Below are 25,471 nucleotides of genomic sequence, written 5' to 3' on the forward strand. Positions count from 1 at the left end.
TGAAATGTCCAGAATAGGCAAATCTATAGGTACGGAAAGTAGTGGCTGCTTAGGGCTAGGGAAATGGGGCATTGAGAGGTGCTAGCTAAAGAGGATGGGGTTTCCTTTTGAAGTGATGAAAATGTTTTAAGGTGATGTTGCACAACTCTGAATATACTAAAAAAAATTCACTGTATACTTTAAATAGGTGACTTGTTTGGTATTTGAATGATACCTCAATAAAGCTGTTACCAAAAAAACTGCCCATCTTTTATGGGTCTGTCACTGAACCCTTTATTCTGTTTCACTGATCTACATGTTTGCTTGTCTCTCTGCTGATATTATACCATCTTCATCACTGTGGTGTCATTGTAAGTCTTAAGACCTGTACTGTGCTTCTTCTAACTTTATTCTTCTTTTAAAATTGTTTTGGCTATTCTAGTTTCTTCGCTTTTCCATAAACATATTGTTAGATTTAAACCTAAAATTTTCATTTAGGAAGCTGTTATAAATGGAATTTTTTTTTAGTTTTCATTTCCAAACATTCACTGTTAAGTACACAGCAATACAACTGGTGTGTGTGTGTGTGTGTGTGTGTGTGTGTGTGTTGACCTTATATTCTAGGACCTTGCTAAACTTACTTATTAGCTCTAAGAATTTTTTTGTAGATTCCTTGTGACTTTCCTCATAAACAATCATGTCATCTAAAACCACTTTTATTTTTTCAATCTGTGTGCCTTTTCTTTCTTTCTCTGGCCTTAATACACTGGTTAAGACATCCAGTGTGATGTTAAATAGGAGTGGTGAAAGTAGACATCCTTGCCTTGTCTCCGATTTTACAGGAAAGACATTCCATTTTTCACCATAAAGCATGATGTTAGTTATAGAGTTTTTTGTAGATTCCTTTTATCAGCACCTTATTTTGCATAAAGTTGATCTGGTACTGCCTTCTTATTTCCAGTTAAAACATGAGAACTGCCACCAATTCTCTATCTCTTTTGACACAGAGAGTTCAGAGCCATAATGAGCATCCCTATGGCTCCCAACTACGCTAGAGTCACAGCCCCAGATGCCAAAGCCTATCCGCAGAAACAAAGTAGATAACATTGTCATTAGGCGTCATCTTCTAAGCCTTCTTTCTTCAGCATCACAGAATTCCCAGGCTCCTATCCACCATGGTATCTTCCGCACTGAGAATCACCCATGCATATATTCCCACTATCAGACTCGGGTGCAACACAGAGAAAGGAGTCTCTGTTTTTTTGTTTTGTTTTGTGTGTGTCTGTGTAGGGTGGGTCCAGGGAGTTAAGGTATTCCTCGTGTGTGTATGTGTGTGTGTGTGTGTGTGTTCATGTGTGTAGGGTGGGTCCCTGATCTGGGATTAGAAGGTACAGACTGGGCATAGTGGCTCATGCCTATAATCCCAGCACTTTGGGAGGCCGCAGTATGAGGATCTCTTGAGGACAGGAGTTTGAGAACAGCCTGGGCAACATAGCAAAATCCCATTTCTACAAAAAAGTTAAAAATTAGCTGGGTGTGGTGGCGCACATCTGTAGTCCCAGCTACTTAGGAGGCTAAGGCGGGAGGATCACCTGAGCCCAGGAGGTCAAGGCTGCAGCGAGCTATGATCATACCACTACACTTCAGCCTGGGTGACAAAGCGAGACCCCATCTCTTTTTGTTTAAGTTTTGGGGTACATGTGCAGGATGTGCAGGTTTGTTACATAGGTAAATGTGTGCCATGGTGGTTTGCTGCACCTATCAACCCATCACCTAGACATTAAGCCCCATATGCATTAGCTCTTTTCCCTAATGCTCTCCCCTCTGTGCCCTCCCCCAGCAGGCCCCAGTAAGTGTTGTTCCCTTCCCTGTGTCCATGTGTTCTCTTTTTCAGCTCCCACTTGTAAGTGAGAACATGCGGTGTTTGGTTTTCTGTTCCTGCATTAGTTTGCTGAGGATAATGGCTTCCAGCTCCACCCATGTCCCTGCAAAGCACATGATCTTGTTCCTTTTATGGCTGTATAGTATTCCATGGTGTATATGTACATTTTCTTTATCCAGCCTATCACTGATTGACATTTGGGTTGATTCTATGTCTTTGCTCTTGCGAATAGTGCTACAATGGACATATATGTGCATGTATCTTTACAACAGAATGATTTATATTCCTTTGGGTATATACTCAGTAATGAGATTGCTGGGTCAAATGGTATTTCCAGTTCTAAATCTTTGAGGAATCACCACACTGTCTTCCACAATGGTTGAACTAATTTACATTCCCACCAACAGTGTAAAAGTGTTCATATTTCTCTGTAACCTCACCAGCATCTGTTGTTTCCTCACTTTTTAATAGTCACCACTCTGACTGGCATCAGACCCTGTCTCTTTTTAAAAGTAGAAGAAAGAAGCATTGCAGCAGCTACAATTACAAGAGTTAGAAGGTGCAATTTTATCCCAAAATTGCAATTTTATCCCAAAATACAATTACAAGAGTTAGAAGGTGCATTTTATCCCAAAAAACAAGCTATAAATGGTGATTAAGTCAGTTGTGAAGAAATAGGTTCTGCATGTTGGCTCAAAAATTTAGCCAACATTATGTTTATGGGAAAACAAATTCCAAATAACAAGCAGCTGACCTGAAAATAGATTATGGAAACAAAACCTATTCACAATTCACAAAACAGGGAGCATTTTTTTTTTTTTTTTTTTTTTTTTTGCTTTTCACATACACAGAGAACCCTACAAAACAAACAGTAGAAGATAACCTATAAAACTATAAGAGAATAAAGGATATAAAATAACAAATAACAAACAATAACTACAAGGCTGAAACTTGCAGCTGATCACAATATGGGCATACTAATACATGATGTATATGAAAGAATAAGGTGCAAAATTTATATAACTTATTATATACACTGCCCCAGAGTAATATTGGTGGCTGTCAGCTTTGAGTGTCTCTGTAAGTGGTTGGCTATATAAAAATAAATGAATAGAGAAAATGCGTATGTACATGTATGTATATATGTATGTGCGTGTGTATATATCCATGGATATACACATATATGTAAACACAAAGTGATCACGTTTTATGAGAAATGCATTCTCAAAGATTTTGAGAATTGTACAAGTCCCATATTTCAAGAATTATTTTCTCAATGAAACAAACTAGAAAGTGGATTCCTAAAGTTTAAAAATCTAAAATCCTCAAACATTTTTGTTTTAAAATATACTTAAGTAGAACAAATGTATGAAGTCAAATTCTTTACATTACTATACCCACCTTTCAAATAACCAAAAATACAGCAGGCCCGGGCCACAGGCCACACAAGCAGGTGAGCGGAGGGCGAGCGAGGGAAGCTTCATCTGTATTTACAACCACTCCCCACTGCTCGCATTACCGCCTGAGCTCCACCTCTGTCAGATCAGCAGCTGCATCAGATTCTCACAGGAGTGAGAACCCTATTGTGAACTGCGCATGTGGGGGGTCTAGGGTGCACCCTCCTTATGAGAATCTAATGCCTGATGATCTGTTACTCTCTCCCATCACCTCCAGATGGGACCTACATCTAGTTGCAGGAAAAGAAGCTCAGAGCTCCCACTGATTCTACCTTATGATGAGTTGCATAATTATTTCATTATATGATACAGTGTAATAATAATAGAAATAAAGTGCACAATAAATGTAATGCACTTGAATTATCCCAAAACCATCCCCACCCCAACCTCGTCCAAGGAAAATTTGTCTTCCACGAAACCAGCCCCTAGTGCCAAAAAGGTTGGGGGCCACTGCCTTAGAAAATAGAATGGTAGTTACCAGCAGATGGGAGTGGGGGTGAGGAAATGAAACGAGCATGTGCTGCTCGAAGGGTACAAAGTTTCAGTTAGGAGGAATTTGTGTTTAACACGTCTAGCACAGGCCGGGCACGATGGCTCATGCCTGTAATCCCAGTACTTTGGGAGGCTGAGGCAGGCAAACTTTTGAGGTCAGATGTGTGAGACCAGCCTGGCCAACATGGTGAAACCCCATCTTTCCTAAAAATACAAAAATTAGCCAGGTGTCATGGTGCTCATCTATAATCCCAGCTACTAGGGAGGCTGAGGCACAAGAATCACCTGAGCCCAGGAGATGGAGGCTGCAGTGAGCCAACATCATGCCACTGCACTCCAGCCTGGGTGACAGAGTGAGACTGTGTCTCAAAAAATTATTTAAAAAGAATTTTTAAAAATCTATAGCACAGCATGGTGACTGCAGTTAATAATAATGTATTGTGTATTTCAAAAGTTACTATCAGTAAATTTCAGATGTCTCATCACAAACAATAACTGAGGCAAAGCGCATTGTATATATGTATCAAAACATCACACTGTACCTACCCCATAAATACAATTATGATTGTCAATTTAAATTAATAATAATAACATATTTCATGCCTTAGCACTGAAAATAACCTGATTTAGGAACACGTTACAGCCACGCTGATATTAGCCCCTGGGGCCAGCATTTTACCCACCATCCTGGCTTGGTTATACAACAATTTTCATGAACTTAAAAGTATATACATTTTAGTACTGCTTTGATTTTGTTGACATTTTGACTAACAATTCAGAGTTCTTTCTCCTAAACTAACAGTAACACGTATCATGACAGGTTTTTGGCTTTCTTCCTAGCATTTTGTTACATCTAACCTCTGTTCCAAAATAACTCATTTTCAGACACATTTTTCAGTATTAGCACTTAACGCTTGGCTGAAACTGATACAGGCTTTAAAAATGATTTTAAATTAATAACCACAGTTTAAAATATCATCACCATAGTCAAGAAAATCATACAGATATTCAAATATCTATAAACAGTGTGGTTCACATGGTGCTGACAAAGGATGGCAGGGATTTGTTTATAAGCTAAAATGGTACATCTTTAGCTGCAGTAACAAACATAAAATTTACAACTCACACAGCCTGCCAGCTTAAAATTACAGGATTCCTGACAAAAGTTTTGGTTTTCACAATACTTCTGATTTTGCTAGAGGAAGAATCTCAATACTGTTAATCTGCACAATTTCAAATATGCATATAAAATGACATGAAGAATAGTAAAGCACGCTTACTAATTTCAAGGTTGGTGAACTCATGAATCAAGTTTTGCTTTTTTTAAACAGGAATAATGATAGTAAGCACTTGGGCAAATCCTTAGAAGTTCTAGCTGCGAAATTAATTCCTAGAGAAAGTCAGATCTCTGCAGACTGTTGTTCCTTTCCTTTCATGTAACTTCAGTGTTTGCCAATGGGAAAAGACATTTCGTGTGTATGCATCTCATATTAAGATCATTTTGTATTATCTGCTACGATGCTGACAATACAGATTGCCCGCCCCGACACCCAACCCCTTTCCCAAACAAAAATCTAGAGGATGGCTGCATGGGAATATTATATATTAGAAATGGAAATTATGTGTAAACATAAAATCTAATTTTCTAGAGTAAAGATTGATCTAGCATAGTCAGAAATACATTATATCAATAGGGACTCAAGTATGAAGGGAAAAAATATAAACTTATACAAACACAATCAGGATCTTCTAATTTGTATAATTTCCCTCAAAACAGACACATGAAGAAAATAGGTAATATTGAAGAAAAAAAATGTCTTGAGAGTACACTACGTAAGTTGAACTGCAGGTGCGTCACTGCCCCCTAGTGACAGAATATTATGATACACTCTGAAAACAGGTACCTGCATCATCCAAAAGACCTATATTAATATAAAAGTTGGCAATGAGAATGTTTATAAGTTTGCATTTTCCAAAATGTATGACTGTCCCTTTTTATTCATTTGTTCATTCACTACTTCATTTCATATACAATGAAGAATAAAATAGGAATGACTTTATCCCTCATCGAAGTTTATTGGGAAAGATACACAAGAAATACATAATTACTAAACTGTGACAAATACTATGAAACGAACAAGATGCTGAGAAGGAGGATAATAGGTTCAAGATAACAAGAGAACCACTACTTTGGACTGGGTGGCTGGGAAAAGCCTTGCTAAGGAAGTATATAAATTGAGATTTGAGAGATGAAAAGCTAAATTTGGGGGATGGGAGAGAGAGGGATGTATCTCGGGGAGAGGGTGAAGTATCTACGAGGTCTCAAAGGTAGGAATTTTGGGTGAGCTCAAGCTCTTGAGAAAAGGCCAGTATCGCCAAAGTGAGACAAAGGACAATGAGAAAAAAAAAAAAAAAGAGGAAGAGTGGCAGATACGGCCAGATAACGCAGAACCTTTTACGGTTGGGAATACAGATTTTATCCTATGTGCAAAGAAAGTCACTCGTGGTTTTGTTTTGTTTGAGAGTCTCACTTTGTTGCCAGACTAGACTGCAGTGGTGCGATCTCGGCTCACTGCAACCTCTGACTCTCTGGTTCAAGCAATTCTCCTGCCTCAGCCTCCCAAGTAGCTGGGATTACAGGCGCCCGCCACCACGCCCAGCTGGTTTTCTTGTTTGTTTTTTGGGGTTTTTTTTTTTTTTGTATTTTTAGTAGAGACAGGGTTTCATTATGATGGCCAGGATGGTCTTGATCTCTTGACCTCGTGATCCACCCGTCTCTGTTTGTTTTTTTCTTTTTTTTCAAGACGGAGTCTTACTCTGTAGCCCAGGCTGGAGTGCAATGGTGCAATCTCGGCTCACTGAAACCTCTAACTCCTGGGTTAAAGCAATTCTCCTGCCTCAGTCTCCCAAGTAGCTGAAATTATAGGTGCGTGCCACCACACCTGGCTAAATTTTGTATTTTTAGTAGAGACGGGTTTTCACCATGTTGCCCAGGCTGGTCTCAAACTCGTGACCTTGTGATCCGCCCGCCTAGGCCTCCCAAAGTGCTGGGATTACATGCATCAGCCCATGAGTGCCAGGCCCACTCATAGTTTTTAATCAGGGAACTGATACGTCTGATTTCTGTTAGGACAAATTACCCAGCTGCTAAGCTCCAGAGCAGAAGCAGGTTAGCACAGCTCCAGGTGCACAGTGGCTGGCCAGCCCCACGTGCCGACTGTAGGGATGGAGCCAACAGGAGGTGCTAGAGACGAATCTTGGGGGCACAACTGGCAGGAAGTGCCGATGGACTGGATGTCAGGTGGGGCAGAAAGGGGAAGGAATGGTGCTCTACAGTTTCAGGTTCGAGCAGCCGGGTGGTGCTCATTACTGAGATAGGAAAGATTCGAGGAAGGACAGGTTACGTCAGGAGGAAAAAAGCCAAAAGCTGTTTTAAATATGTTAGATTTCCAAGAAGAGATGTAAAGCAAGAAGTTAGATCCGTAAGTCAGGGCTCAGAGGAGAGGTCTGAGCTAAGGATGTAAATTTAAGAGTTTATCAACATCTAGAAAGGATTTAAGGTCACAGAACAGATGAGATCACCCCAGGGAGAAACTGTAAAGAAACTGAGTACTTTGGTAAGCCACGTTTGGAGTACGGTGTTCATCCGTGAGTAGGACGTATGACAAGTGTGGTATTTAGATGGGCTCCTGCATTCAGCCTCAGGAATTAATGAAACAGCTGCCCCTATAATGTTGTGGTAATAAGCTCTTCTTTATAACGTAACACTGCACCCTTCCTGATTTCATTTCTTTCATCTTTATTCTAGAAAGAGGCTTAGGCTTAACTCTATCTTTGGTGAATCTAGTTTAGCTTACTTATCTCAAGCTTATCTTTAAATACAAAGATTTGTGGACATGTCAAGATACTTGATCTTTAAAGCTTTTCTTCTGAGTCTGAATATGTGAATTTCTATGATACCAGCAGAATTCTTTAATTACATTTACATTAAATTTTCTATATTTCTTGGGCATCGAGAAAAAAGATTATTTCAGTGTTTATCTCTGTGTGATGATATCACGTGTTAAATTCTTTTTAAATCTATTTTCAAAATTTGCTATAATGAACAATGAATCTGTATTAATACCTATGTTAACAATATTAGCTAATATTTATTTAGCAGTTGCTTGGATTTACTAATTTGATCTTTACAGCAATTTTATGAGGTAGATATTAATATTATCCCCGCTTTACAGATGAAAAGATGAGGTATGAGTAGGTTAGATACCTAACCCAATGTCACAAAGCTGAAAAAGTGATAGAGCTGGGAAAGAAGCCCAGGCAGGACATTCATCCATTCCAACCAATGACTTTCAGAAAACACTTTGGTTAACTGTGATTCAGAGTATGAATTTCATTTTACATCATGACCCAGTACACACATACTTGTAAATAGCTAAATAAACATTTAATAAGATAATACCCTTGCAAAAGATGGTATGTTTTTATATGTTCTGTTCTTTTTGATTTCTTTAAAATGCTAGTTGGGAGTGACTAAATTGATTTCATGATCCTGTAATAGTTGCCACCTGCAGTTTAAAAAAAAACTGGACTGTAATACACAGTCACAAGTGATGAAGAAAAAAATACTTTTAAAAACGTAAAAGAATACTTTCAAGTATTAAGATCATAATACTTGTGTTTTAATTTAAAAGAAATTAATATAAAGCAATCCACACAAATTATTTATGCAAAAAGCATTTTACACTATTTTGAGAATATGTAGCTTCATGTAAAACAGCAGTTGGAAGCCATTTAAATAAATGTTAAAAATCTGTCTTCACAATTTTTATCAAATAGGACATTTAAAGAGCTTTTGCTAACCTATAAAAATAAACAATACCTCATCAAAAAAATAGGCAAATAATACTGCCCAAAGCAATTTACAGATTCAACACTATTCCTATCAAACTACCAACATCGTTTTTCACAGAACTATAAAAAAACTATTCCAAAATTCATATGGAATCGATGCAGGGTAGATAAGCCCCAAAATTAGGGCTTAGCTCAGGAAGGTTCTTGGCTTTGCCCAGGAAAGGATTCAGGGCAAGCCGGTGGTGTTAAATAGCAACTTTCATTGAAGCAGCAGCGTACACCAGCAGCAGAGGTAGGACTCCTTGCAGAGCAGGGCTACCCCACAGGCAGTGTGCCCAGAGTAGCAGCTCAGAGGTTGTTCTGCAGTTACATATATACACACACACACACATATATATACACACATACATATATGCATACATATATACATATATACACATATATACATATATACACACACATATATACATACATATTTTTATTATTTTTTTTTTATTTTGAGACAGTCTTGGTCAGTCACCCAGGGTGGAGTACAGTGGCGCTATCTCAGCTCACTGCAACCTCCACCTCCCAGATTCAACTGATTCTTGTGCCTCAGCCTCCCAGGTAGCTGGGACTACAGGTGTGCACCACCACACCTGGCTAATTTTTGTATTTTTAGTAGAGATGGGGTTTCACCATGTTGGCCAGGCTAGTCTCAAACTCCTGACCTCAAGTGATCTGCCCGCCTTGGCCTCCCAAAGTGCCAGGATTACAGGCATGAGCCACCACACCCGGCCAGCACTTACTCTTTTTAAGAGACTCCCTATTCAATAATGGTGCTGGGATGTCTGGTTAGACATATGCAGAAGTCTGAACTTGAACTCCCTACCTTTCACCATATACAAAAATTAACCCAAAATGGATCAAAGATTTAAATGTAAGACCTCCAACTATAAAAAAGACAACCAAGGAAATACTCTTGTAGACATTGGATTGGCAAAGGATTTTTGGCTAAGTCCCCAAAAACAATTCCAACAAAAGCAAAAATTGGTAAGTGGGACCTAATTAAACAAAGAGCTTCTAGACAGCAAAAGAAACTATCAACAAAGTAAACAGACAACCTACAGAGTGGGAGAAAATATTCACCAGCTATGCATCTAACAAAGGTCTAATATCCAGAATCTATAGGGAACTTAAATCAACAAGCAAAAAACAACCTCATTAAAAAATAGGCAAAGGACACGAACAGATACTTCTCAAAAAAAGCCATACAAGCAGCCAACAAACATGAAAAAATTGCTCCACATCACTAATCATCAGAAAAACGCAAATCAAAACCACAATGAGATATCATCTCACACCAGTCAGAAAGGGTATTAGCTGTTGGCCGGGCATAGTGGCTCACACCTGTAATCCTAGCACTTTGGGAGGCCAAGGCGGGCGGATCACTTGAGGTCAGGAGTTCGATATCAGCCTGGCCAACATGGTGAAACCCCATCTCTGCTAAAAATATTTTAAAAATTAGGTGGGCATGGTGGTAGACACCTGTAATCCCAGCTACTCAGGAGGCTGAGGCAGGAGAATCACTTGAATTAAGGAGGCAGAGGTTTCAATGAGCCGAGATCGTGCCATTGCATTCCAGCCTGGGCAACAAGAGCTAAACTACATCTCAAAAACAAACAAACAAACAAAAAGGATATTATTAAAAAATCAAAAAACAACAGATGCCATGTTAAATGATGTGGCAGGGAGGGAAGATAATCTAAATCCAATCATCTTTTTTTATACAAGAGATGCTAGTGCTGAAAGCTTCACATAATTTAAAACTTCAGTTGAGATAATTTTCCTACAGAAAAAAAATAGGTAGAGGGGCAGGGCAGAGGTAAAGATGAATTTTCAGCACCCATAAACATCAGTCATTGCAGACTGAGGTACACTGCCACAGTTTTGTGCCTTCAACTATATAACCAGTTGTATTAGTCCATTTTCATGCTGCTGATAAAGATACACTTGAAACTGGGTAATTTATACAGGAAAAAGGGTTTACTGAACTTAGTTCCACAATGGCTGGGGAAGCCTCACAATCCTGGCGGAAGGCAAGGAGGAGCAAGTCACATCTTACATGGATGGCAGCAGGCAAACAGACAGCTTACGCAGGGAACCCCCCCACCCCTTATAAAACTGTCAGATATTGTGAGTCTTATCATAGAACAGCATGGGAAAGACCTGCCCCCAAGATTCAATTACCTCCCACTGGGTCCCTCCCACAACACGTGGGAATTCAAGACGAGGTTTGTGTAGGAGGGGACAGAGCTAGACCATATCATTCTGCCCCTGGTCCCTCCCGAATCTCATGTCCACACATTTCAAAACCAATCATGCCTTCCCAACAGTCTTAACTCATTTCAGCATTAATTCAAAATTCCACAGTCCAAAGTCTCATCCAAGACAAGGCAAGTCCCTCCTGCCTATGAGCTTGTAAAATCAAAAGCAAGTTACTCACTTCCTAGCTACAATGGGGGTACAGGCATTGGGTAAATACAGCCATTCCAAATGTGAGAAATTGGCCAAAACAAAGGAGCTACAGACCCCATGCAAGTCCAAAATAAAGCAGGGCAGTCAAATCCTAAAGCTCCAAAATGACCTCCTTTGACTCCATGTCTCACATCCAGGTCACACTGATGCTAGAGGTGGGTTCCCACACTCTTGGGCAGCTCCACCCCTGTGGCTTTGCAGGATACAGCCTCCCTCCCGGCTGCTTTCATGGGCTGGCATTGAGTGTGGCTTTTCCAGGCATACCATACAAGCTGTCAGTGGATCTACCATTCTGAGGTTTGGAGAGCAGTGGCCCTCTTCTCACAGCTCCACTAGGCGATGCCCCAATAGGGACTCTGTGTGGGGGCTCCAACCCCACATTTCCCTTCTGCACTGCCCTAGCAGAAGTTCTCTGTGAGAGCCCTGGCCCTGCAAAAAACTACTGCCTGGAACATCTAGGCATTTCTATACAACTTCTGAAATCCAGGCAGAGGTTCCCAAGCCCCAATTCTTGACTTCTGTACACTAGCAGGCTCAATACCACATGGAAGCTGCCAAGGCTTGAGGTTTGCACTCTCTGAAGCCACAGCCCTAGCTCTACGTTGGCCCTTTCAGCCACAGCTGGGACAGCTGGGACAGCTGGGACACAGGGCACCAAGTCCCTAGGCTGTACACAGCAAGGGGGCCCTGGGCCCAGCCCACAAAACTACGTTTTCCTCCTAGGCTTCTGGGCCTGTGCTGGGAGGGGCTGCCATGAAGATCTCTGACATGCCCTGGAGACATTTTTCCCAGTATCTCAGGGATTAACATTCAGCTCCTCATTCCTTATCAAAATTTCTGCAGCCGACTTGAATTTCTCCCCAGAAAATGGGGTTTTCTTTATCGCAAACATATGGAAAAATGTTCAACATCACTAATCACCAGAGAAATGGAAATCAAAACCACAATGAGATATACCAATCTTGACTTCAAGACAGGTTTGAGTCTTAGCCCTCTCACTTGCTGTGTGTATAACCAGGGCAACTTAATTTCCATGAGACTCAGTTTCTTCAACTATCAAATGGAGAGCTAAAAAAAAAAGTCTACTTCATTTAACATATGCTGGAATGTAGTATACACTCAAATTCTAGTTGTTACAATTATTTTAAAACTAGCAAAAAAAAAAAAATTAGATTTACATATCTAAGGCCAGGCATGGTGGCTCATGCCTGTAATGCCAGCACTTTGGGAAGCCAAGGCAGGAAGATCTCTTGAGCCCAGGAGTTCAGGACCAGGTTGGGTAATGTGGCAAAACCCTGTCTCTACAAAAAATACAAAATTCAGCCAGGTGTGATGGTACACCTGTAGTCCCAGCTACTAAGGAGGCAGAGTCAGGAGGATCACTTGAGTCCAGGAGGTTGAGGCTGCAGTGAACTGTGATTATACCACTGTACTCCAGCCTGGGTGACAGAGCAAGATTCTGTCTCAAAAAAATTTTTTAAAGATATTCAGCAAATACTATTGAGTGCCAACTCTCGACAAAGTCTACTGTACCTAAGTAACCTCATGGAGTAGTCTTTCAAAAACTAATAATCTAATGAGAGAGATAGCCATTCTCTCTAAAAAGGAAAACTGTTAAAAGCATTAACAAAGGGAGGTAGATTTAATAAATCATGGGAAAACCAAAGAAAGATAAATTAATTCTGATCTAGAAATGGTTATTTAAAGGTAATGTGAACAGTGCCTTGAAAGAAGCAGAGTCAGATACGCTCCTTGATAGACCAGTAGCTAGATTAACAAAGAAAAAAGAGATGATCCAAATAAGCTCAATCAGAAATGACAAAGACGGCATTACAACCAATCCCATAAAGATACAAAGATCCTAGAGACTATTATTAACACCCCTATGCACATAAACTAGAAAACCCAGACACAGACCAAAGGAACAGAATAGAGAACCGAGAAATAAAGCTATTCATCTAGAAAATCTGATCTTTGACAAAGTCAACAAAAATAAGCAATGAAGAAAGAACTCCCTATTCAATAAATGGTGCTGGGATAGTTGGCTATTATATGCAGAAGAATGAAACTAGACCCCATCACTATATACAAAATTTAACTCAAAACAGATTAAAGACTTAAATGTAAGACCTAAAGCTACAGAAGTCCTAGAAGAAAACCTCAGAAATGGTCTCCTGGAAATTGGCCTTGGCAAAGAATTTATGACTAAGTCCTCAAAAGCAATTGCAACAAAAACAAAAATTGACAAATGGGACCTGATTAAAGAGCTTCGACACATTAAAGAAACTGTCAACAAAGTAAACACCCTACAAAATGAGAGAAAATATTCACAAACTATGCATGAGACAAAGGTCTAATATCCAGAATCTACAGGGAACTTAAACAGATCAACAAGCAAAAAACAAATAACCTCATTAAAAAGTGGGCAGAGGGCCGGGCATGGCGGCTCACACATGTAATCCCAGCACTTTGGGAGGCCAAGGCGGGCAGATCATGAGGTCAGGAATTCGAGACCAGCCTGGCCAACATGGTGAAACCCCATCTCTACTAAAAATACAAAAAAATTAGCCAGGCGTGGTGGCATGCGCCTGTAAACCCAGCTACTCGAGAAGCTAAGGTAGGAGAATTGCTTTAACCCGGGAGGTGAAGGGTGCAGTGAACCAAGGTCATGCCACTGCACTCCAGCCTAGGCAACAGAGTAAGACTCCGTCTTGGGGGCGGAAAAAAAAGTGGGTAGAGCAGGCGTGGTGGCTCACACCTGTAATCCCAGCACTTGGTAGGCCAAAGTGAACAGATCACTTGAGGTCAGGAGTTCCAGACCAGCTTGGCCGACATGATGAAACCCTATCTCTACTAAAAATACAGAAATTAGCTGGGCATGGTGGCGGGCACCTATAATCCCAGCTACTCAAGAGGCTGAGACAGGAGAATCACTTGAACCCCGGAGGTGGAGGTTTCAGTAAGCCAAGATGACATCATTGCACTCCAGCCTGGGCGACAGAGCAAGACTCCGTCTCAAAAAACAAACAAACTAAAAAAAGCAAAGTAAACACCCTACGGAATGAGAGAAAATATTCACCAACTGTGCATCCGACAAAGATCTAATATCCAGAATCTATAGGGAATTTAAACATATCAACAAGCAAAAAACAAATAACCTCATTAAAAAGTGGGCAGAGGTCAAGCATGGTGGCTCACATCTGTAATCCCAGCACTCTGGGAAATCAAGGAGGGCAGATCACTTGAGGTCAGGAGTTCAAGACCAGCCTGGCCAACGCAGCAAAACCCTGTCTCTACCAAAAATATAAAAAGTAGCTGGGCATGGTGGCACACCTTTATAATTCCAGCTACTCGGGAGACTGAGGCATGAAAATCGCTTGAACTTGGGAGGTGAAGGTTGCAGTGAGCTGAGATTGTGCCACTGCACTCCAGCCTGGGTGACAGTGAGAGTTCGTCTCACTGTCGACGAACAAGTGGCCAACAGACATGACACATGAAAAAATACTCCACTCTGCAAACCAAAACCACAATGAGATACCATCTTGCACCAGTCATCAAGAGTATCACTAAAAAGTCAAAAAATTACAGATGTTGGCAAGGCTACGGAGAAAAGGAAACACTTAGCCAGTGCTGGTGGGAATGTAAATTAGTTAAGCCACTCGGAAAGCAGCTTGGAGATTTCTCAAAGGACTAAAAATGGAACTACCATTCAACCAAACAATCCCACTACTGGGTACATACCCAGGAGAAAACAAATTATTCTACCAAAAGACACATGCGCTTGTATGCTTACCTCAGCACTATTCATAATAGCAAAGATCTGGAATCAATCTGGGTGCCCGTCATGGTGGATTGGATAAAGAAAATGTAGTACATATATACCACGAAACACAAAGCCATTAAAAAAAAACAAAACTACGTCCTTTCCAGCAACATGGATACAGCTCAAGGCCATTGTCCTGAGTAAATTAATAGAGAACCAGAAAAGCAAAGTGTTCTCACTTAAAAGTGCAAGCTAAATACTGGGTCCCATGGACATAAAGTTGGGAACAGTAGATACTGGGCACTACCAGAGGGGGAAGGGAGAGGGGCAAGGAGGAAAACTACCTATTGGTTACTAAGCGTACTGCCTAGGTGACAGGATCATTCATACCCCAGACTTCAGCATCACATGATACATCCATTTAACAAACCTGCACATATACTCCCTGAATCTAAATAAAAGTTGGAAAAAAAAAAAAAGACATGAACAGACACCTCTCAAAAGAAGACACAGACACAAAAGCAGCCAACAAACATATGGAAAAATGTTCAACATCACTAATCACCAGAGAAATGGAAATCAAAACCACAATGAGATATACCAATCTTGACTTCAAGACAGGTTTGAGTCTTAGCCCTCTCACTTGCTGTGTGTATAACCAGGGCAACTTAATTTCCATGAGACTCAGTTTCTTCAACTATCAAATGGAGAGCTAAAAAAAAAAAGTCTACTTCATTTAACATATGCTGGAATGTAGTATACACTCAAATTCTAGTTGTTACAATTATTTTAAAACTAGCAAAAAAAAAAAAAAATTAGATTTACATATCTAAGGCCAGGCATGGTGGCTCATGCCTGTAATGCCAGCACTTTGGGAAGCCAAGGCAGGAAGATCTCTTGAGCCCAGGAGTTCAGGACCAGGTTGGGTAATGTGGCAAAACCCTGTCTCTACAAAAAATACAAAATTCAGCCAGGTGTGATGGTACACCTGTAGTCCCAGCTACTAAGGAGGCAGAGTCAGGAGGATCACTTGAGTCCAGGAGGTTGAGGCTGCAGTGAACTGTGATTATACCACTGTACTCCAGCCTGGGTGACAGAGCAAGATTCTGTCTCAAAAAAATTTTTTAAAGATATTCAGCAAATACTATTGAGTGCCAACTCTCGACAAAGTCTACTGTACCTAAGTAACCTCATGGAGTAGTCTTCCAAAAACTAATAATCTAATGAGAGAGATAGCCATTCTCTCTAAAAAGGAAAACTGTTAAAAGCATTAACAAAGGGAGGTAGATTTAATAAATCATGGGAAAACCAAAGAAAGATAAATTAATTCTGATCTAGAAATGGTTATTTAAAGGTAATGTGAACAGTGCCTTGAAAGAAGCAGAGTCAGATACGCTCCTTGAACCTTATTCCAGACCAGTGGTTCTCAAACTCGAACATGCATCCAAATCACACAGACAGCTGTCACAACACACAAAGCTGGACCTATCCCAGACTTTGTGACTCAGTAAGTCTGGGGCGGGGGCAGGGGTGGTGGGTGGGGGAGGAGTGCCTGAGAATCTCTATTTCCCAGGTGACACTCATGCTAATGGTCAAGGAAACCCTCTGAGAACTGCTAATCTAGACACACAGTGCTTGAACAAAACTGACAGGTGATATACAGGGTATGCCTCAGGGAGTGTAAAAGGGCAGCTGCAGGAACACAGGCTTTGCACGTGTAGTTAAGGCATATGGTCAGAAGTCTAAAAATGAAAACTTTCTAAATAAATCACTTTCTAGGATAAATTACCTTTCCTAGGAAGGCGAGCTGACATTCAAGATATTTAAGTACCCCTCTGTGCTATGACATTTATTCTCTCTAACCTGGTATCTTTTAACTCTACTCCGTACCGTCAGCTTTGCATCGCACACATAAACAGTAAGGTAATGAGGCCACAGCAGATTTCTGGTCATGAGTTATTTAAATCTACAAAGAACAGAACAACGGTGTCACTCTATTATTATTTATAAACAAGAATACAACACTAACACAACCCGAATGTTAATATTTTAACTAGCATGCTATAGGTTAAACTTCTTAAAAAAACAAAACAAAACAAAAATTTGAAGCCTAACAGTTTCACTTATGCATTTTAAGAAATGTTTCATACTCACCAAAGCCATCAATATCTAGATTATTTTCAACCACAACATCTAGCAGAGAATCACCAACTTTTCCTTTGGTTGTTAATGTTTCACCATCACGGTTTATAAAGTGGACTGTTATTTTATCTTCTGAGCTGGAAAAGAAAGCAGTCCTTTAGTATTTTCAGTAATTTCAAAACATAATCCAAAATAATTGGTTTAAAAGCCTATAAGGCCTTCAGAGTAGATGGGAATACAGGTGCCCAGCACCATGCCTGGCTAATTTATTTTCATTTTTTGTAGTGACAGGGCCTGACCATGTTACTCAAGCTGGTCTCAAATTCCTGGCCTCAAGCAATCTTCTCAATCTGGCCTCCTAAAATTCTGAGATTACAAACCTGAGCCACCATGACTAGCCGAAAGTATTTTCTTTTCTTTCCAAAGCTTATTTGGGAAGAAGGCATCACAAATCAAAGGCATATATATCTACCCAGCTACCAGGTAATAAGCTCTACTACTTTATAGGAAACAGCAATGACTACCTGGTCAAATGGCCTCCGTATATGTCTCCCTAATAGTCACAGTTATAAAACATTTGGCAATTATTATCACTCATGAACTCTATTTTACTCTCATACAAGCCAGTGCAATAGCTTACACCTGTAACCCCAGTACTTTGAGAAGCTGAAGTGGGAAGATCGTTTGAGGCCAGGAGTTTGAGACCAGCCTGGGCAACATGGCAAGATCCCATCTTCACAAAAAATAAAATAATTAGCCAGGTGTGGTGATGTGATCTGTAGTCCCAGCTAATTGGGAGGCTGAGACGGGAGGACTCCTTGAGCCCAGGAGGAGGAGGAGGCTGCAGTGGGATATGACTGCACCACCGCACTCCAGCCTGGGCAACACAGCAAGACCCTGTCATTTAAAAAGAAAAGGCCAAGTGTGGTGGCTCACACCTGTACAGGAGCACTTTGGGAGGCCGAGGCTGGGGACTGCTTGAGCCCAGGAGTTTGAGACCGGCCTGAGCAACATAGAGAGACCCTATAGCTACAAAAAATAAAAATAAAACTGAGATGGTTGTAGCTGTGTGAAAAATAAAGGGCATGGTGGTATTTACCTGTAGTACCAGCTACTCAGGGGGCTGAGGTGGATCATCTGAGCCCAGAAGTTCAGGGTTGTAGTGAGCTGTGATTACACCATTGCACTCTAACCTGGCCAACAACTCAAGGCCCCGTCTCAAAAAAAACGTGAAAAAACATAGTCACGTAACTCTGAAAAACACGAATGTGTCCATAAAAGACTAGACCAGGGTTGTAGTGAGTTTTTAAAAAGCAAATCATGGCCGGGCATGGTGACTCACGCCTGTAATCCCAGCACTTTGGGAGGCCAAGGCAGGCGGATCACCTGAGGTCAGAAGCTCAAGACCAGCCTGGCAAACATGGTGAAACCCCGTCTCTACTAAAAATACAAAAATTAGTCAGACGTGGTGGTACATGCCTGTAATCCCAGCTACTTGGGAGGCTGAGGCAGGAGAATCACTTGAACCCGGAAGGCAGAGGTTGCAGTAAGCTGAGATCACACCACTGCGCTCCAGCCTGGGTGGCAGAGTGAAACTCTGTCTCCAAAAAAAAAAAAAGGAAATCATTCTGCTCTCAACACAGCAACCGCTGTGCAAGTGCTACATAGACTACTATTGCTGAGAGACATTGTTTAATAGTTTTCTGCGTATTTGACATCTCATTTCAGTCCACATTGTATACTTACAAATCAAAGGGACTAGAAAAAGTTTTTTATCTGTTTGAATCTGTAAGAGAAATACCCCCTTACATGTTTTAAAAGATAGTATGTTAGCTATCAGCTAGCTGACTTAAATTTCCTTCACTTCTCACAAACATCCCTCCAAAACTTGAGAAGACATTATACTAGCAACTAGATCCTTATTCCTCCACCATTGGTCATTTTAATTTTTCCTCACACTTGAAAAGATTCTCTTCAACTTAAAATAATGAGTTGTTATTCTTACTACTACCAATAGATGGCAATAGGCCATCAAACAAATCTTTAATATAAGTAAAACTCAGAATTAAATAATTTCAGACCCATCACTATCTCGAAAGTTATCAAGTCCAATGATCCCATTTCACAAATGAGGCAACTGAAGCCCCACTAGATAATGCCCTCCCTAATATTATAACACTGGAAAAAAACCAGGATTCTATTCATTAAAACTCATTAAAAGGGTGTGTGTGTTCAGGAATGTTCCTCAAAATTCAGGAATGTTCCTCAAAAGGGCCTGCGCTCTCCAACTTCTTTTCACAGCCAAAAATGCTTTAAAACTAGTATTCCCACATATTATTCATGATTTTCAATATGAATAACTGCCATTTTTTTCAAAGTAGAATGACTGAGAATGAAAATACCCCAGAGGCAGGGAGACCACTTTGGAGGTTATCAAAACAGTACAAACTAATCAAGGACGGAGAACACAGTGACTTAACAGACATCCAGGAGGTAGACCGAAAGGTTTTAGTGACCATCTACTTAAGCTAAATTGAAAAGTGGGGAAGAAAAACACTGGGATTTCCGGCTCACGCAATTAGGTGGTACCATTTAACCTAGATTTAAGACAGAAAGCAAAGGCGCTTTGGGGAAGACGGAAATAAGTTGAAGATTAGAGCTGCTTAATTTAATAATGAAAAAGCCGGGTAAGAATGTCCAAAAGCCAGATGGAAATAAGGGTATGGGTCTGAGCCCAACAGAGAAGTCTAGAGATTTGACATCAACGAATGCCTGGTAGCTAAAGCTACAGGAAGTACATCAGAAAGAATTCCATCATTTATACACACTACTGAAAGCCTGAGGTTTAGCATTGTTGTTCTTCTGAAGCACTCTAGAGCTCAGCTTACAGCAAAGGAATTCAAAATCTCTTTTACATCAGCCTCATCTTCTATAAAATCAGGACAACATTAATCTTATAGTTCTGACAATGTATGCAAAATATGTAACACATAGTAGAATTCAACAAACACTGATTAATAACTTTTATTTAAAGACCAAGCCCTTTTGCTAAGAAGTCCAACCTGTTGGTCTGTATTAAAAGTGAACAGCCCTACAAAAAACTGCCAAGTAAGAGTATTAACAGGTTTACCAAAGAATAGGAGAGGAAGCTGGAAACGAGAGAAAAAAGTAATTCTTCAGGTGAAAGAGTATGGAACCTAAGAGTCAGAAGATGTAGACACTATGCCGGGAGTGGTCACTTACATCTGTAATCCCAATACTTTGGGAGGCTGAGGCAGGCAGATTACTTGAGGCCAGGGGTTCGAGACCAGGCTGGCCAACATGGTGAAACCTCATCTCTACTAAAACTACAAAACTTAGCCAAGTGTGGTGGCACGCGCCTGTAGTCCCAGCTATTCGGGTGGCTGAGGCACGAGAATCACTTGAATCTGGGAGGGAGAGGTTGCAGTGAGCCATGATGGCAACACTGCACTCAGGTGAAGAGTACACCAAAATCACCAGTAAAGAACGTACCCATTAACCAAACACCACCTGAGCCCCAAAAACGACTGCAATTTTAAAAATAAATAGAAATTAAATTTTTTTTTTAATTCACAAAAACTTCTTGAGTTCTAGTCCTAGTTTTGCCAGCTACTTAATATGAAATTTTTATTCCCATTTACCTACCCTCCCTACCTCATAGAATTGTCTTAAGAGTCACATGAAATAATACACGTGAAAGCTCTTTGCTACCTAAATCACTGCAAAATGTAAAGTATTGTGTCACGGTATTTTAGAGTAAAAGGAGTTTTTCTGACTCTCAATTACTGATAGTTTATCGAGTTGTTAAACTTCAAAGACAGAACTACAGTTTCTAGAACTGCTCTGCCTGTCCCTAAGAACTTTGTGCCATAACAAAGATGTTCTACACATACCTGCAATGTCCAGTACAGTAGCCACTAGCCACATGTGGCTACTGAGTACCTGAAATGTGGCTAGTGTAACTAGGCGATTGAATCTTTAATTTTATTTACTTTTAATTATCTTAAACTTCAATAGCCATATGTGATTAGTAGCTACTGTATTGGACAGCACAAGTTTCATTAACACAGTAAGAACTGGAAAATCCACTTGTAGCTCCAAGGTCTGTAACAGAAATGATAAGACCACGAATAGAAATTGTGCCAGGCCGGGCGCGGTGGCTCATGCCTGTAATCCCAGCACTTTGGAAGGCCAAGGAGGGTGGATCACGAGGTCAGGAGATCGAGACCATCCTGGCAAACACGGTGAAACCCCGTCTCTATTAAAAATACAAAAAATTAGCCTGGCATGGTGGCGGGCGCCTGTAGTCCCAGCTACTCGGGAGGCTGAGGCAGGAGAATGGCGTGAACCCGGGAGGCGAAGCTTGCAGTGAGCCGAGATTGCGCCACTGCAATCTAGGCTGGGCAACAGAGCGAGACTCCGTCTCAAAAAAAAAAGAAATTGTGCCAATAAAGAGGGCAGCAGGATTATGAGGAAACAGATATGCTCCCCTTTAAGACAACCTGACATATCCAAATCCAAAAAAACAAACCTGAGAAAGATAACTCCCAATTATTACAAAAACATTCATATTCCCTTGTACCAGTTACACAAGTATGTTCAGTATCTGTCCCAATTTATACAATTGTCTAAAACTCATCCATTGTATAACAGAAAGCAAGGCATCCACACAGATCAAAGGCAGGGAAGTTCAGAGGAAACAGGAACAAATAAATCTGGCTTGCCTTCTTCCTCATTTCCCCCAAAGTTCACACAACAAAAATGTATGGAGCACCCACTAGATAATGGGATTAGTGGGGAAAAGATGACTGAAAGTCTTACACCCTGCTCTCAGAGAGACCTTCTCAAGAAGAAACTAGAAAAAGCAGCATATAAATCCAACATACTCTCCCTCTAGTTCTCTATTCCTGCTACCCTACATCATGGGGTCAAAGGGCTGTTGAGAGATCTGCTTTATATAAATCACCACCATGTTGCTAGCCTCCTTGCTGCTAGAAATCATGTGTAAATTTTATCTCTAGTATACCTAGGGAGTGTCTTTGAAAAACAAATACGCCCAAGAACCTAAAACTTCAACACTTTTGGGGGAAATTGTTCACATCTCTTAAAATATTTAAAACAAAACCCTCTCAACATTGTGAGCCTAGGAGGTTGCTGCTGCGGCAGCTGCTGCTGCTGCTACCAAGTGGCATTTACTGAGCCCTCACTATGTGCCAGGCACAAGACAACCCGTATCGCTGTATTAACTCATTTATTCTTCAATTAACCGTAGGAGGTCTAAACTGTTATCATCTTCAACTTGCAAATGGAGAAACTGGGTTCCTAAGGACTGACGAAGTTAGGCACGTCAGACAATCCGTGCCACAGCGAAGTTTCAAGTCCTGGCGGATTACTTCAACGCAGGGGCTTTCAACACTTGAGCAACTAGCAAAGGGCCTACAGAGCAGCAGAGGTTATGGGCTTGGTGTATTCTACCTGGACACCCCCTGACAAAGACCTGGGACCTAGGTGTCCTCCCAAAGCAGGGCAAGGCCAGGAAAGAAACGGCTGGCAGGAGTGTCAGGCCAGGACAGCAGCAGGGGAGCCTGTAGCGAAGGTCACTGCCAGTTTCGGGCAGAGCAAAGGTCAGATCCCAGACAAATCACACGGAGAACAAGCAGCAGCAAAGTCCCGGCTTTCCTGTGGGCACGGGAGGCGCTGGGAAAAGTAGCTGGGCATCCGGAGTCCCCGATTCCCGCCGGGAGTGGGTAACACGGGAAGGAACTTTGCAGTGCGACGGAAGGGAGGCAGCGACGCCACCGAGCAGCGAGACGGAGCCGCGAGGGCACCCCAGAAGAGCGAGGCGAGAGGCAGGCCTCCGGGGTGTGGGCCCGACGCGTAGAAGGCAGCGGAACCAGACTCGGCCGAACCAGCCAGGCGCCACCCACCGGGGACCCCGGCCCGCGCCCACACGGCGCCCTACCTGCTCCGCGCCCGCGCCGACACGCTCAGCGGTCGGCTAGCCCCGGCGCTCCTGCCCGGCCCCCGGCTCCTCAGCAGGCCGCTGACTCCAGCGCGGGACCCAGCGTGGTGCAGCCACCGGCCGGCTGGGCCGCCGAGTACCGCAGAAGCGGCGCGCAGCAGCCGGGCGCCCCCAGCGGCAGCCATCGCCCGCGGTCCGGATCTGCCGGAAGCGACGCAGGCCGCGGGCTGCGGCCGCAAGAGACTCCAAAGAGGCGGGGGCCGCAGCTGCGGCGCAGACGCCCGAGGGCCGTGGCGAAGAGCGCGGGGCTGGAGTGGCGGAGAGGCCCCACTGGGAGCAGCACGCCGCGGCCCCGCGTGCCTTCCGGGTGATCTATAAAGACACTGGCGAGCAGAGTGCGGCCCCGCCCCGCGTCTCCCGCCCACGCCGCCCAGTCCCACGGGGCGGGGCCAGCTCAGGGGGCCTTTACCTATCCTCTAGGTTCCCTCGTAACCTGGGTGGTTTTTTAGCGTCTGGAGTTGCCGTGCGGAAACAAAGTATTTTAAAAGATAGCTGGACATCTAGTGGAAACCGGTTAGCTAGACCACTGTGTTCTGTTCCGTGTCCCCCCATCCCCCAACCGTTAAAAAAAGAAAAAACTGGGAAATTGTGTCATCTTGGAGTCAAGTTAGAGCAAAAGTGAGTTCTGCGCACTGTAAAACAAGGACAGTGGGAAATTTTGGAAAATCTCAGAATGCTATTATGCAAAGAAATAATTATGACTGTAAAATTGTAAATGACAATAATGAATAGGCTTGGGGCTGCTGCAGAGGACAGGCAGCCATCCTAGACCTTGACTGGCAAATAAATGCTGGCTGAGTACATGAAACCCACGAGACTGAACAGGAAACTTTGTGATGAGCTGAGATTTCTTTTTTTTTTTTTTTTTTTTTTTTTTTTTGAGACGGAGTCTCGCTCTGTGGCCCGGGCTGGAGTGCAGTGGCCGGGTCTCAGGATGAGCTGAGATTTCTAAAAGACTTTCACAAAAACCAGAAAAGATGAACTTTAAAATACAGTTTATCATGGTTAATATGTTGTGGGAAATGCGTGGGCTTTAAGGTCAGAAATAGCAATGTTCAGATCCAAGGTCTACTACTTTAGAGATCTGAGACCTTGGAAAAATTATTCTCCTAGAGGATCAGAGTTTCCATAACTCTCAAACACAGATAAGATGTTCCAGCCTTCAGGGCCATTCCGATGTTAAACAAATACGCAAAACATATAGTGCGTCACAAACCAGGAAGGCTACCACTTCCTGGGCCTTCCTCCATCAGGGTACTCATAATGAGGTTAAAGGCCAAAGTCGAGGGGATATTGCAGAGATGCTAAACACAATCAGATACTTTTTTTTTTTTTTCTTGATATGGAGTCTCTTTTGCCCAGGCTGGAGTGCAGTGGTGCGATCTCGGCTCATTGCAACCTCCGCCTTCCAGGTTAAAGTGATTCTCCTACTTCAGCCTCCTGAGTAGCTAGGACTACAGGCATGTGCCACCATGCTCCACTAATTTTTGAAGATTCAAAACAAGAAAGTGTAAACCTGAGTAAAGTCTCTGCGGACAATGTATGGTGCTTTCTGGAACCCAACGGCAGAGAGAAGGCAATGGCTTCTAATTGCCTCAAATCTTTGGGTGAAGAAAAAGTCTGCGAAGGGCACAGCAAACCCTGACAAGAAATCTTGAAGAGGAGGTTGTAAAAGAGCAGTTAACTTTTTTTTTTTTTAATAAGATCAAACCTCCAAGGTCGGATGAATTAGTTGTAGGAAGAGAATTGGAGAGAAAAAAAAATTGTAGATGTTCTCTCTTCTCTCAGCCCTCCTGTAGCAAATACAGTTTCAACTCCTTTAAGGCACTTGACAGTTTTCTGCTTTGTAGAGTAGTTATTTGTATACATAGAGTAGTTGTATATATAGTTCATCTTAGTAACTCCGACAGCACCAGCTACAGGGTCTTGAATATATCAAGGGTCCAATAAATATTGGTGAATAAATTAATGTTATGTAATTTCCATTAATAATCATCGGAATTCATTAAGCCTGTATATGAAGATTAAAGATAGAGAAAATGTTCTCCAGGTTTTCAGAGGTGGGTGAGGGGTAATGCCAAAAGTTGCAAATACCAGTAGTCAGCAGAATTCCAGAAGAGATTTGTACACATGGTCATGAATACAGATAAAGCAACATGGAATTACTGAGGACATGCTTTTGCTTATCTGTTTGCTTATTGTTTTCTTGTCTATAAAACTCCCACCCCTCCATTCCCTTTTTTTTTTTTTTTTCATTTCTTTTCTTTTTGTCCTTAGAGATTGGGTTTTGCCATGTTGCCCAGGCTGGTCTGGAACTCCTGAGCTCAAGCAGTCTGCCCACC

General features: G+C 41.8%; 1 protein-coding gene across 1 annotated transcript in view; it reads right to left on the reverse strand.

Annotated features, from left to right (window-relative positions):
* FDX1 (ferredoxin 1) overlaps positions 1-23,487 on the reverse strand; it is a 35,624-nt gene extending 12,137 nt beyond the window's left edge. Inside the window, exons 1-2 of the mRNA XM_030918795.1 lie at positions 23,070-23,487; positions 17,099-17,223 (exon numbers count right to left, since the gene is read on the reverse strand). Coding sequence (XP_030774655.1) covers positions 17,099-17,223; positions 23,070-23,254 — 310 coding nt within the window. The 5' untranslated portion in view covers positions 23,255-23,487. The remainder of the gene's footprint in view (positions 1-17,098; positions 17,224-23,069) is intronic.
* Positions 23,488-25,471: the final 1,984 nt, after the last annotated feature.

The sequence above is a fragment of the Rhinopithecus roxellana genome, chromosome 15 (assembly GCF_007565055.1).
Source record: "Rhinopithecus roxellana isolate Shanxi Qingling chromosome 15, ASM756505v1, whole genome shotgun sequence".
NCBI lineage: Eukaryota > Metazoa > Chordata > Mammalia > Primates > Cercopithecidae > Rhinopithecus > Rhinopithecus roxellana.